This window comes from Oryza sativa, chromosome 3, assembly GCF_034140825.1.
Source record: "Oryza sativa Japonica Group chromosome 3, ASM3414082v1".
Taxonomy (NCBI): Eukaryota; Viridiplantae; Streptophyta; class Magnoliopsida; order Poales; family Poaceae; genus Oryza; species Oryza sativa.
The window spans coordinates 5,618,458-5,632,054 of NC_089037.1; the positions used below are offsets into that span (position 1 = coordinate 5,618,458).

Below are 13,597 nucleotides of genomic sequence, written 5' to 3' on the forward strand. Positions count from 1 at the left end.
ATGTTTGCACAACCACCTACAATAGTCGTCGCCTAAGGAAGGACCTCTCTACTTTCTGGTGATGACGCACATCAGAAATTGAGGCGTACAAACACAAGTTCAAAGTTCAGAAAAATGGACATCTGCGCTCACTAGGACACAAAAGTTCAGTCCCAGTTGTGAGTAGTGACAACAACATGACGATGTCAGTTACACCTAAAAGTTCACTAAACATATATCCTCAAGGTTTGAGCAAATGAGCAGTTACCTAATCCATCACTAGCAAAGTAAAATAGAAGAGTGAAACATTGCTTCTTATCATGAAATTGATACACAGCACAAAGCATGCAGTACTCAAATGCTCATGGAAACAAAGTTTAAGGCATATGGCACTTTAGCAAATCTGAACAAAATAGCAGAACAAAACAGCAGATTCTGGCCATATATATAGTGGTTCTAGAGATACTATCCAGTGCATTGTGAGAATTTCAGTTTTCACCTAGGTGGCAGGAGATTGGGCAGGATGATCAGGAGGCGGCTTCGGTCGCGGCACGTAAGGAAGGAGAGGAGTGCCATGCTCAATTGGACCTGCCCCGATAGTCGCCTTGGAGCTTGGACTTGGATCAACAGGTCGGTAGTCATCGATCCTGACATTTTCCAAGGCCCTTGTCTTTCGGTTAGTAGAAGAAAGTCTTCTTTCCTGAGAAAGATAGATGAAGGAACACGAGTTATGTAGAAGTACAAGTACTGGATTGCCATTATGGAACTGGAGAAAACTTTCCAACTAACTTTAGTATTTCTTATAATAAGAAAATAAAATCAACATCAAGGGAAATATATACAGCTAGTATGTTTTCCATTTTCTGCCAGAAACTGAAAGTGCACACCTGTAATCTCCTGCCGTTTAGCTCAATGCTTCCATAGGTTTGATGATCTGCTATGAATGTAGCAAAAATGTCATCCATTGTCAGTACATTGTTTATTGCCACCACATAATCTAAACAAACAAATGCTAAAACGATGAGCCTACATACAAAGGACTGAAGAAACCAGAACCAGAGGCAGCCAACGAACAGAAGTGGGTACAGCAAAAACCCAAGTACAACTGATGGAAATCCAAACATTCATTCGAAGTGCAGAATGAATCTTACCTACGCCTACGGTACCTAAGAACGTTGGAATGTCAATAGCATCACATCTCATTCACAATCTTTTCAGAGATCCAGCATCAAACATGAACCAAGAACCAATGGCAGATATAACCGCTAAAGCTAAAGGTACAGTAGCTATCACTTTTCACTCAACCAATCAAGACAAAGTAAAAGAGGACAGGAACCACACGAACCAAGTGAGTGACAGGAGAAAAACACAAAGAGGGCAAGAGACAGAGCAGAGAGAGCCATCGTTTTCTTTGTGTACCTGAGGATGTCGTAGTGCTTCTTCTTGCATCCAAAGCGATCCCTAGCAACATGTTTCCTCCTCCAAGAAATGCAAAGAGTAGCAAAACCAACAGAGGAAGACGCTTCATCTTCATCTCCCCTGCAACACCGTAACTTCAGATGCTTCTGCACCTTCCTCCTCTCGCTGCTTCCTCTTTCAAAAGATAACGAAAGGTCCATGCGTGATGTGATTTCATTTGCATTGATCGTAAGGTGTCAGTACATGATTAAAAAAATTGATGTGATAAGACGGCAGAATTTATGGTCTCGCCAACACCGAGGAGCAGCAGCAGAAAAAATGGCCACCATGCATTCCTCTGTTGCCAGCACCTCGCATTAATTGCCAACCGTGCAACATGTACAGTAGCGCAGGAGTATCATATGTCCAGGTTTTTCGATGCTCAGGGCTTGTTAGGCAGAGCTCCAGCTCCACCCCTCCTGGAGCTGGAGCTCAGCCAAATAGTTTCAGCTCCACCAAAACTGGAAGTGGAGCTGGGTAGAGCTCTCTCACAAAATGAACTAGAGTTGTAGAGCTAGGTTTATGCAACTCCACAACTCCACTCCAGACTCAACTCCTGGAGTTAAATTTAGGAGTTGGAGCTGTACCAAACAGGCCCTCATAAACTTCAGATACAGGGGACACAGAAATCTGACTGCAAGATTGACAGTACAGGGAGTTGAATCAAAGCATCAGAACGAAGTATATAAATCCACAAAAATGACAACCTCAGCAAAAATCTTCAGAGCTGAAGCTTGTAAATAACAAAATGAAATCACATTTGATACACTAGTATTACAAGGGTATAGGAAGAATGCCGGCACGGCGTTATAATTCTTTTCCCATATGCTCTTCATGCTGCCCATCCAGTGATGGTTTAAACTTTGTCACTGTTCCAGAATTTCTAAACGATCCCTATCTAATGTCATCTATTCGGGATGATGTCGTTGGAGCCTTCTAGATCACAAGAGCGTTCAGGACAATCCAGCTTACCCCACCGTGCATTTACTCTCTGGCAAGGAAATATAGGTTTTCCAAGGCTGCAAAAGACAACCACAAAACGCTCAGATATTGTGAATAATCTCATCATGGGAGGGCAGGAGGCCATGAGATTCAGCAAAATCATGATGTTGTGAATGAAAACATCTATACTTCAAAACACATACCCCCTTTATGGTAAAAGGGTGCCTTAATTTTCCTCTTTTTGGCTTTGAGACCTTATTTTTGCAGCAACTCTATACGAACAAATTAACAATGCAATACCTTAAGAAAGTTCCTTTCGGAATGGCAAGTCAACAGTTCAAACTTGACAATATGGACTTACCTTCGATTGACCACATTGTGCACGTAGCATAACCACTGAGAGAATTCAGCCTGAGATCCTGCCTGCACAGGATTTGCTCTAAGCAAAAAGAACATAAAGAAGTCAGTTCAATATTGTGCCGAGACAGTTTATTGTTGCTACATTGAGCACAAACATGAAAATTTAAGGGCAGCACAAGAAAAAAACAGAACAACAGAAATTGGCAGCTGGATATAACTGGAACATAATAAACTATGACAGCAAAAACGACATTATAACCATAAAAGTAAATGAAAAATAGCTATAAGAGAAATGAGCTTATAAATGGATTGTTACATCCAATTCCCACATCCCATTATCACCATAGCTTCTGTAAATCATATTCCCAAAAGGTACAGATGGTGTAAAATAACTAAAAAGTTTTTAAACGAGTTTGTGGATGCATAGCTTTAGAATATAAAAGATCCAGAAGCACAGTTTCATAATGCAAAAGTACAAAGAATTTATAGTTCCTACATGATGTTATATCTCGCCCTAAAACAATGAATGGATAAAGGTTGATAATGTATTACATACCAACATTTCAACAAAACATAGTCCTGTCACACAGAAACACATCTCGAGGAATCAAACTATCAAAATGGATACTATAATTTATGCTAGTGGTTGGAGAGCATTTCTTACTTTAAAACTTCTTTGAAGTGTTCCGCACATTCTTTGCAAGGATAGAGTCTAGATATTATAGCCATCTGAACATAAAAAGCAGCAGAAATGTGACCTTGCATGAACCAAGTAACCAAGCAAAAGGAATAATGAGATGCAGAAAAATGTAATTCTTCAGGAAATAATAAAATAATTCCTCTTCGTTAAAGCGAGTAAAAAACCAGTGAACGAACTTCCCATTATTCATCATGGATTGAGGCTCAATTTGCAGTTGTTGTGCTGGCCTATGCTTATTTTTTAAGTTTTCATGGAACAATTTGTAAAACTCAGTTATCCAATTTGGTAGACTCATCCATCAAATTTCAACTCAGATGTTTTATATGATGATAATGCATCTGTATGCACCATGATTGAGAAAAAAAAATAACAGCTAGCCAAACACCCATATATCTAAATGAGGTTCAATCAAATGAGATAGTCGATTCCAAACGAAACCTTAGCAGTAGTCGTAACATACTGCCACCCATTTTCAACGATGCAAAGTATAACATTTATTTGTCAAGCAATGTAGTGGTAATTCATAACTGTGCTAGACCAAAAGCACAAAACACTTTCTAAAAATGTCTAAGCTCAAAGTTAGCGGGGAATGAACCAGGAGAACACCTAGAACAAAGCCTGCATCCTGTAGCAACAAAATCACGAGATTACCATGCTGGAACTTTACTGTGCAGTCTTAAAGTAATCTTGAATATTTCAAGGCACATAAAGAATAAATTAAATACAAGCTATATCTTAAACAGGATCCATTGCAGGAGAATACAAGGCCCCCAAGATAAACATCAAGAAAGTGCCTTTTCTAAGATTCAACAATCCTGTAGTTAGCCGTGACAAATTACGAGTGGGTAGCGACAGCAAGGTCCTCATGTTTCCCCCAAAATCAAAACAAGGGACTTTACCATACTTCCACCCAAACTCTAGAGAGATATCACTAACTGTTTATCCTGCTTAATGCTTACCAGCTCTCTCGCATCGCGTCTTTGTTGCCTGGTTGGTTCGTCAGGAAACTGAAAGACAATTCACAAATACAAACACGAGTTAACCGTAGTCAATACCAGACTGCGTACTTTCAACAACTTGCAGCCTATTCACAAGTATGTCAATCAATCTAACAAATGAGTCACGGTTCGTTGATGTGCTCTAAATTCACCCCTGATGCTACAGAACTTACTAGTGCGAGGTAAGTACATAAAAAGCTTTCATATGCTCTGTTGTGCTACTCACAGAGGCAAAAGATCGAGCACCTGCGCTGCGATGGTGTGGAGCAGCATCCACGTGGCCCTGCCGACCTCCTCCTTGGTCAGGGGCGCCGCCTTCGAATCCTTCTGCCGCGCATTTCACCCCCACAACAACACAAGTTCAGAAACCCCCTCCGCCACAATACAGCAACGGAGAGATAACGCAATGAAGGCAAAAAAAAAAAAACGGAGGGATTACCTTGAGGACCTCCGGTGGCGGCGGCGGCGGCGACGGCGGGGTGGGCGGAGGGGAGAGGGAGAGGGAGAGGAGGGGGCGGAGGCGTGCTTCGTCGGGCGCGGCGTCGGGGGCAATGAGGAGGCGGCGGGAGAAGGCCGCGACGGTGTGGACGACGGGCTCCAGCGGGTTGGAGCCCCACCCCCACGCTGGAGGCGGCATCGCGGCTCGCGTGGAAATCGTACGACGACGGCGACGGCGGCGGCTGCGGATGGGTGAAGCCGTAAGCGAGGTCGACGTCGACGAGGAGGAGAAACTCGAGGGCGTGCGGTGCGGAGGGCGTGACCGCGTGAGAGGGGGGAGACAGCTAGGAAGGGAGGAGGGAGGGGAAGGCGAAAACGGCAAAACCGGTGCGTTTCCAGGAGGAACCAGTTGATGGATTTGGACGGTGGTGTTCCCGTTTCACGTTGGTCCGTGGGCCGCCCGCGGGCCTCGTTTGTGCATGCCGTGTTGCGTCGAAAACGTGCGGTGCGGTTTGGCGGCGATTCCGGCCCCGATAGAAAGTTTCGGTGCGGCCCGGTTTCGACACTTCGGCACAAAACTTCAAAACTACGATATATTTCATCTAATTTTGTTAGATGAAATATATCCTACTACGAATCTGATATGCTAAAATATATCTCATACAATCAAAACTTCTTGTATTTTGGAACAAAAGGTATTTTGGAACAAAGGGAGTATTGTAGAGCAGAAATATTATTTGCTAAAATGTGGTCTGGTAGATATTAGCTGACATAGTTTCTCCTCTTTCCAACTTTTACTCCCTAATTTTTTGCGTACACGTTTTCGGATCTATACTACCTCCGTTTCAAAATATAGCTACGTCTACCGTGCATAGTCTCAAGATGAAGTTATTTCTTCACCTATCATCTCCTCTCAATCAATCATAACCATTCTCCAATTGATTTTTTTTCACTTTTCTCTTCTCAATCAATCACAACCTTTCTCATTTACACATATTTCAATACCCATAGACAACTCAGAATCTTACATTTTAGTATGGATGAAATATTTTTTTGCAAAAAAAATCTATATGAAAATTACTTTAATAAAATCATATGAATCTAATTTTCAAGTTTTCTTAGCTAATACTTAATTAATCATGCTTTAACGAGTCACCCTATTTTTTGCACGGGAAAAATAAGTTCTCAACCTCGGCTAACAAACACAGCCTAATTCCACATAACCGTCATTTTTGCTCATTAAGTGCTCGTAGGGTCAAAAGTACAGCCCTGGTACTACACTTCCCTGCGATCAGCTGGACAAGAACCTCTTCGTTGGGGCAACGACAATAATTCTGGGGGACGGGAAAACAACCAGCTTCTAGGACTCGCACTGGCTCGAGAATAAGAGACCCGAGGATATCGCTCCAGCTATCTTGGCGGCCTCCAAACAAATAACCAGGACTGTGCACGAGGCTCTTGCCCTTAACACCTGGATTCGGGATATTGACCTACTGCGTACTATAGATGCAGACCATCTATGCTAGTACGTTTGTCTATGAACCATGATACAATGCGTTGGCCCTCTAACCGACCTAAAGGACCTCGTCGTATGGAAGCTGACGGCAATGGAATCTACTCTTCCAGCACGGCGTAGAGGCTACAACTCCTTGGAGCGGCGGGACGATTTACAACCAGACCATTTGGAAGTGTTGAGCTCCACCTAAATGTAAGTTCTTCTTCTGGCTCATTATTTAAAACAGAGTCTAAACGGCGGATAGGCTAAAAGAGGTGGTGGGCCAATCAACATATTTGCCCCCTTTGTCGCAAAGTACCGGATCTGTCCAAAAGAATCTGGACTGAAATGTTGATTGGCCCACCCTCCCTAGATTGCATGTGTAAAGTTCCAATTGCATACTGTCCAGAAGAATCTAGGCTGAAATATAACGGTGGACAGGAGCAGATCTCCGATTGCAAGAGTCGGACGGATGTGCGACAGTTGAATAACGGTAGTACAAAATCTCACGCACGATGAGCTGCTGGTAATTATGGTGCGAACGAAATGCCAAGATTTTTAGGCATGTTGCCTCCACTCCCACCACCATCATTGCCAAAATCAAAGAGGAGGCGCATACTTGGATCACAGTGGGAGCGATAAAAATCACAGAGCTAATCCCTACAGGAGAGTAGCGCCTTATTGTTTAATTTTGCGTGCCCGTTTGTTTTTGTCCCACTCTCTGTAAATACTTTACCATTTTATTCCTGCTCTATCACTATAAAGGCCTGGTTTAGTTCCCAAAAATGTCACATCAAATATTTGGACACATGCATTGAGCATTAAATATAGATAAAAATAAAAACTAATTGCACAGTTTGCATGGGAATCGCGAGACGAATCTTTTAAACCTAACTAATCCATGATTAGCCATAAAATGCTATAGTAACCCACATGTGCTAATGATAGCTTAATTAGGCTCAAAAGATTCGTCTCGTGGTTTACAGGCGAGTTATGAAATTAGTTTTTTCATTCATGTCCGAGAACCCCTTCCGACATCCGGTCAAACATTCGATGTGACACTTAATTTTTTTTTTCGCAAACTAAACAGGACCAAAGTGGCGAAACTTTTGCCCTTCATTCAGAAAAAAGTACAGCCCATAGCCGTCGGTCCATGTCTTTTTCACGACTAAGTGAGGAGCACGATGCATCGATCGAGCGGGACATGGTCTGAGATGTTCTCTGTAACACGCCACGCATGACGAATGGGTACAATATTGACAATTAATTAGGCCCGACGGTAACGTTCACGCAGGACCAGAAAAAAAAAACCCTCAAAAAAATAGCCCGTCCGACGGCCATTACGTGACCGGAACCAGGGGCGCAAAACCGAAAGCGACGCCGCGGCCCCGTCCGTCCACCATCCAACCAACCAACGGCGGATCCGTCGAATCGCCGACGCGCGCGAGACCGCGAACCGCGAGACACCGATACCCAGCAGCAGTGGCACCTGCACGGCTGCACAGCAGCGCAGGCACAGGCGTGCGTATGCATAAGCCGTACGCCCAGGCAACGCGCCAATGGACGAGAGAGACGGTGGCTGTGACTTGCTGTTGGGGCCTCAACATCAGCGAGGCATTTCATTTCAGTACCAGTCAGGAGGCAGCAGCTGCCGGCCTCGTGACGGCGCCCAGTGCATACTACGTGACAGGGCCCGGCAGAGGCAGGTCGAGGTTGACGGTGATGAACAGATATTTCGGATGCATGCATGGGTGCAGCCATGCGTTTAAGCCTGCTAATGGGTTGGGATAAAGTGAGTAAAATGGATTGTTTTTAAGTTTGGGTTGTCTTTGGTTGGATAGAAATGGGCTGAGGAGGCTAATGGGTTGGAGCGGATTGGTCCACATGTGGAAATGGATTGGATTGGTTTGGTTTTTAATAGGTTGGGTTGAAGTGGGTAAAATGGATTGGTTAATGGGTTGGAGCGGATTGGTCCACATGTGGAAATGGATTGGATTGGTTTGGTTTTTAATAGGTTGGGTTGAAGCGGGTAAAATGGATTGGTTTTAAGTTTGGGTTGTCTTTGGTTGGATGGAAATGGGCTGAGGACTGGACCAATCTGCTCCAACCCATGCTCCAACCCAATAGCCTCCTCAGCACATTTCCATCCAACCAAAGACAACCCAAACTTAAAACCAATCCATTTTACCCACTTCAACCCAACCCATTAGCAGGCTTATCCTCAACTACCCCCAACTTCTAACTTTCCATCACATCACATCTAAAACTTTTTTACACATATAAACTTTTAACTTTTATTTTAAACTTTTAACTTTTTTTTTCAGGAACTAAACACAGCCGTAGTAAACGTTACACCTTCAGAGAGCTAATAGTGAACACATACCTTGCTGCCGACACAGACGAGCATACTCACATATACGCGACATTGGATACCCAACACACACGCAGAGACTTTTGACAACGTATCTGGCCGTTGTCACGTCTCTGTCAACCACGGCAGGCCGCAACTCATAGATGCCAATGGTATCACCGAATTTGCACCTCTAATGTTTTGGAATGTTCGAATTGTTTGCGCGCGTCAAAGAACAATTAACAAACCATGAATCTCAGCTGCTTATGGCCCCGAACACACACACACACACGAGGAGAGGACGGTCTTAACGCATCCGGGAATTCAGAATCGACATGGCCTCTCTTTCAAGCTGGTCAGCTAATACCAACCGTCCGAATTAACAAACTCCCACGCAATTGGTAATCAAAGGGGCTTGGTTAAGCTAACTGGCTTTTGTAAACACTTACGCTTACTTTACTGTATTCTCCAGACAAAAGCTTGGCAGACTTTGCTTTACTGTTTTTTTTTCTCATACGAGATGGCTGCAGCAGGAGCAGCCATCCACAGTACTCTAGTATAGTGGTCTCCTATCAATTATTATAGCCTTCAAAAACAAATAAAGCAGATCTAATCATGACGCCGTTTTATTGGAAAAAGGAACGTCTGACAAATGTGCCTAATTAGGCCGCTTAAACGATCATATGGATGAGCTATTGACAAATAGAAGATGAAACCATGCGTGTTGCTACGGAAAATAAATAAACAAAGCAAAATCAATACTAATTGGGTAAATACCTACAGTTTGATAGGCAAGAATAAACATAAACTGTATAAATTAGATTGATTGGTTGAGTTTTCTTATAACGTGGCCTAACATTATACTCCCTCTGTATCAAAATATAAGGGATTTTGGAGGGATGAGATACTTTTTAGTACTGTCTAGATTTGTGGTACTAGAAAGTATTACGTCACTCAAAAACCAAACCTCTTGTATTATAGGACGGATGGAGTAAGAGTAAATGTTATCAATGTGTTGTATTTATATAGAAAGAAAGAACGCCTAAAGTACAACATGCCGCCTTTCATCACAAATTAACTGTAGTTTAACTTGCCACATTTTCAGAATTGAATTTTTAACCCTGATTTGTTTTCCCAAAATTTAGCGTGATTACGAAAGTGCTGTTCAATAATACATAATAGAGTATCAGTTTGACAGCAACTCTTGTGGCTGACAATTTTGAGCCCGGGCAGGGACAACAGTATCCTAGGCTCTAATAGCAGAATCACAGAGCCATCGGAACCTGTCGTTGCCAATGGCCGGATAGGTTTAGTTTTTAGCATTAAAAACCACTGGAGTAGCTAGGAGTGACATCGACTTTTATCAAGAGGAGCTAAAGGCGAAAAGCCAGTCCAACGACCGAAAGCTCAGAGGATTTCTTTTTCTTTTTTAAAAGATGAATACTTACGGCTTAAGTTACTGATTTTAGACGTTAACAAGATATCAGCAGTGATCAGTGCAATTAGTTGAAGTGTGATTCAATCATTCAAGGGAGATATATACTTGTAGGAGAAAAAGGAGGCAATTATTGATGTGTATCTGACAGTATGAAGCATCGCGATTGGAGTGTCCTCAGCAAGCACCGAAAACTACAGAACAAAACACTGTACTTACATTTACAATAAGGCGATGTTTTTTCTTAAAAAAAAAAGAGGCGTCAAAACCATTGTAAATCATTGTGTGAGTGGTACTCAGAGAACATAATTTGATTTTCTAGGACAGTATTAAGTGGCTAGCTTTGGTCGGCAGTCAGTCAATAGCCTAATAGTATAACTTGGCATAATCAATTTTAAAGTAGCAACTAGCAAGTGTCCATACGAGATCTTTTAATCCCCAACTCACTTGTTCCAATCTTGATAATCTTTTTCTGAACTGTTGAGTGGCGCCTCTGCAGACTGGAGTCTGAACAAGCACGTTTCAGGATTGAGGTTTAACTGAGTTTCGATCAAATCTTCTTCTTCTCTTTCTTTTAGCAAAAGGAACTAAATTTTAATCCTAACCCAAACGTTTCCGGATCAGAGCACCATCAAAAACTAAAACTAGATAGGAAATTCAAGATGAAATTGCAAACAAGAAAGTAGTAATAATCTGAAACAGCTCTGTTCATTCACATACCCCAAGTATCATCTAGGCGGATCGATACAAGAGGAGGAATCGATTACTACATCTCAGAGCCCAGTAGTGAGACGGAGAAAAGAAAAAAAAAGGAAGAAAAAAAAAATCAAAGAGAAGTCGCGAAGAGAAGAGGACGAGCTAAGCCACAGCCACAAGCCCACAAGGGAGACCTTCTAGAAGCCCGCGCAGAGGCAGATGCTCTCGGTCCACGGCCGCGGCTGCCGGAACCGGCTGTGCCTCCTCGCCGGCGGCGCCGCCCGCCCCGCCCCCGCCCCCGCCGTGCTGGTGCGGCTCAGCATCTCCCACATCACGCGCACGTCCTCGTACTCGCACGTGCTCACCTCCTGCCTCAGCCTCCACAGCCCTGCGACCAAACAAACCCAAAAAAACATCGCCGGAGTTAGCCCCCACGTACGCCGCCTCCGCCTCCGCCGCCCAACCAAAAACCACCCCGTCTCGCCGCCTTACCTGTCTGCCGAACCCCGAATCGGGCGGCGACGCCGAGCCACGCCCTCCTCACCGGAAGCACGACGCGGTCCCACCAGTACCCCATCGCCGGCGATCGATATCCTCCTCCTCCTCGTCGTCGTCGGCGACCACCGCACAGCCTCGCCTCCCCTCGATTGGGGCCTGGTCGTCTCGGCGTCCCGAATTTGTACACGCGGGTTGGGGGGAGAAAAAAAACCAACCCACTGTAACCACACCCTCACTCACACACTGACGACGCGGGCCCACCCTCGGAAAGCTTCTGCGGGCCCGGGGTGTCAGTGGCAGAGGTAGGTACGGTGGTTGTGGGGAGTTTGTTACGGGGGTGGGCGGCGTGCACGTGCCTGAATGCGGTAGGCGATGGCGCACACGTAGGCGCGGGGATGGGGGTTGCTTGCTGATAAAGTGGGGCCCAGGTGGATTCATGCGCAGTCGTAACTGCTTGGTATGTGGCAGTTGAGTGGTGGTTACGGCGGCGTGGCAGTAGACAGTAGTAGTAGTGTGGAAGTGGACGGAGTTAGGTCACCCGCGCTGGGTTGGGGTGACGCTGCGAAGCTACTGCACCCTGCCATCATGATCTATCCAGGTTTAGTATCCGTGCGGTTATCACAGATATCGTATGCGGTAATCTTTTTAGTTTTTAAAATCATACTATATCTTACGATAATCATCAAAAGAGTGATGATAACTTCACTCAAAACGGTTTGGTAAATTTAGATCCATCTCTACTGGTTCTAAAGTACAAAACACGGTAATCTTCTCAGTTTTTAAAATTATAGTATATCTTGCGATAATCATTAAACCATGAGAGTGACGGTAACTTCACCAAAAACGGTTTGGATCCATCTCCATCGGTTCAAAAGTACAAAGCATTTTTTAAAATTTTAAGTACTTATAATAGCAGTGAGCCGTGATTTTTTAATGATGATTCTGAGTTTCTGACTACTCATATTATTGTTGCCGGGTCAGAAATATTTCATCTCTTGTAAAATACAAGCATTTATGAAAACTTTAGTACAAATAAATATTAAGATAAGTATTGGTTAAAATGAAAAGTAAGTAGACAAATTAAATGGGAAAGATGACCATCGGTTGAAATGAGAAAACTGATGCTTGTATTATAGTATAAATTCTAAATTCTAAAAATATTTATATTCTGTAACAAAGTGGGTAGCAATCAGCCAATCACTACGGCACTAGTCACCTCTCTTGCCGTCTTCTATTTCGCTTTGAGATTCGTGCACAAAGTTCACGTCGCATTTTTAATTATCTGGTGTTAACTCGTAATCAACTGGTGATACGCAAACATCAAGCTGATCGTTGAGCTGAGCAGAGGCAGGGAAACATTTGGTTAAGGCCCGGAAATTCTTGACGTGCGACGAGATGAACGGGGCGGCGCTTGTTGCAGGTGAGCAGTCGCATGCACGGCCATACCTTTATTGCTAAAATGACAACTTGTGCAAATTGCGACTCCCGGATCAGTGTATATAATTCTGAAGAAAAAGCCTACAAATCGTCACGCTGCTTAGGCAAAAAGAAAATAAGAAAAGGAACAGATATCTCGTTAAGCCATATATATAAATCGATGGGACATTTTATACAGGTTGATCTAGACATGATAACAATTACTCCTAACAAACAAGAACGTGAACGTGTTAACGTGAGAGTTGAGAATCGCGTGCGGAACAGTTTTGGTCGTCGAGCTGAAAGGAAGATCGATATATCAATCACGCATTGGAAGAAAACTCCAAACTCAATGGAGGGAACTTGGAAAGGAACAATAAGATTGACCGTATAGAAATGCAAGGGCTAGTTGGTCTAATTCTGTCTACTGTCTACTGGCTCCCGTTCCATCCACATGTTTATTTTTTTTCTAGAACTCCATCCACATGCTGGAAACGAAGTTTTCTACGTACTCCTACTTCAAAAAGGGAAAACACATATCCCATATGAGTGGCTAAAGCAGTAGTCAGATCTACCAACAAGTCTCGGAACGTGAGATTAGACTGACTTTACCCGTTGAGTTCGTTAATTAGATGGTTTTATGGGTACTGGTTAGTTGGTGCAGTTCACCAAGCCTATATCTGCATGTGTTTAGTTGCAGAGTACTAGTAATACCAGAACATCACCCCATATACATGTGTGGTTCCTGGAGCCTCAGCGAAAGCAAGCCGAAGATGCAAGTTGGACCTTTCAGATTTCGTGCTGGTCTCTCCAGACCGGGCACATTTCTTAC

General features: G+C 43.6%; 3 protein-coding genes across 4 annotated transcripts; all 3 read right to left on the reverse strand.

Annotated features, from left to right (window-relative positions):
* Positions 1-332: 332 nt before the first annotated feature.
* LOC107278517 (uncharacterized) lies at positions 333-1,584 on the reverse strand. The gene is made up of 3 exons (XM_015774733.3): positions 1,399-1,584; positions 867-913; positions 333-679 (listed from the first exon to the last, which is right to left on the reverse strand). The coding sequence occupies exons 1-3, from the start codon at positions 1,511-1,513 to the stop codon at positions 479-481; spliced, it is 363 nt and encodes a 120-aa protein (XP_015630219.1). The 5' UTR covers positions 1,514-1,584; the 3' UTR covers positions 333-478.
* Positions 1,585-2,068: 484 nt separating this feature from the next.
* LOC9270137 (FAD-linked sulfhydryl oxidase ERV1-like) lies at positions 2,069-5,221 on the reverse strand. Of its 2 annotated transcripts, none has more exons than XM_015773154.3 (6): positions 4,877-5,221; positions 4,684-4,761; positions 4,399-4,446; positions 3,404-3,468; positions 2,741-2,818; positions 2,069-2,456 (listed from the first exon to the last, which is right to left on the reverse strand). In XM_015773154.3, the coding sequence occupies exons 1-6, from the start codon at positions 5,072-5,074 to the stop codon at positions 2,342-2,344; spliced, it is 582 nt and encodes a 193-aa protein (XP_015628640.1). In that variant the 5' UTR covers positions 5,075-5,221; the 3' UTR covers positions 2,069-2,341. The 2 variants fall into 2 exon arrangements, with proteins under 2 accessions (XP_015628640.1, XP_015628639.1); XM_015773153.3 differs by having other exon boundaries at positions 4,684-4,764.
* A 5,617-nt stretch (positions 5,222-10,838) lies between these two features.
* Positions 10,839-11,500, reverse strand: LOC4331997 (uncharacterized). The gene is made up of 2 exons (XM_015773612.3): positions 11,344-11,500; positions 10,839-11,239 (listed from the first exon to the last, which is right to left on the reverse strand). The coding sequence occupies exons 1-2, from the start codon at positions 11,426-11,428 to the stop codon at positions 11,049-11,051; spliced, it is 276 nt and encodes a 91-aa protein (XP_015629098.1). The 5' UTR covers positions 11,429-11,500; the 3' UTR covers positions 10,839-11,048.
* Between the last annotated feature and the right edge of the window lie 2,097 nt (positions 11,501-13,597).

Coding starts and splice junctions, on each gene's coding strand:
- LOC107278517 (XM_015774733.3), bottom strand. CDS start 1,513: ATGAAGATGAAGCGTCTTCCTCTGTTGGTTTTGCTACTCTTTGCATTT. Junction 914..1,398: donor AAGCACTACGACATCCTCAG/GTACACAAAGAA, acceptor CATTCATAGCAG/ATCATCAAACCTATGGAAGC. Junction 680..866: donor TAAACGGCAGGAGATTACAG/GTGTGCACTTTC, acceptor TATCTTTCTCAG/GAAAGAAGACTTTCTTCTAC.
- LOC9270137 (XM_015773153.3), bottom strand. CDS start 5,074: ATGCCGCCTCCAGCGTGGGGGTGGGGCTCCAACCCGCTGGAGCCCGTC. Junction 3,469..4,398: donor GACGCGATGCGAGAGAGCTG/GTAAGCATTAAG, acceptor TTTTATGTTCAG/ATGGCTATAATATCTAGACT. Junction 2,819..3,403: donor CACTTCAAAGAAGTTTTAAA/GTAAGAAATGCT, acceptor CTTTTTGCTTAG/AGCAAATCCTGTGCAGGCAG.
- LOC4331997 (XM_015773612.3), bottom strand. CDS start 11,428: ATGGGGTACTGGTGGGACCGCGTCGTGCTTCCGGTGAGGAGGGCGTGG. Junction 11,240..11,343: donor ATTCGGGGTTCGGCAGACAG/GTAAGGCGGCGA, acceptor GTTTGGTCGCAG/GGCTGTGGAGGCTGAGGCAG.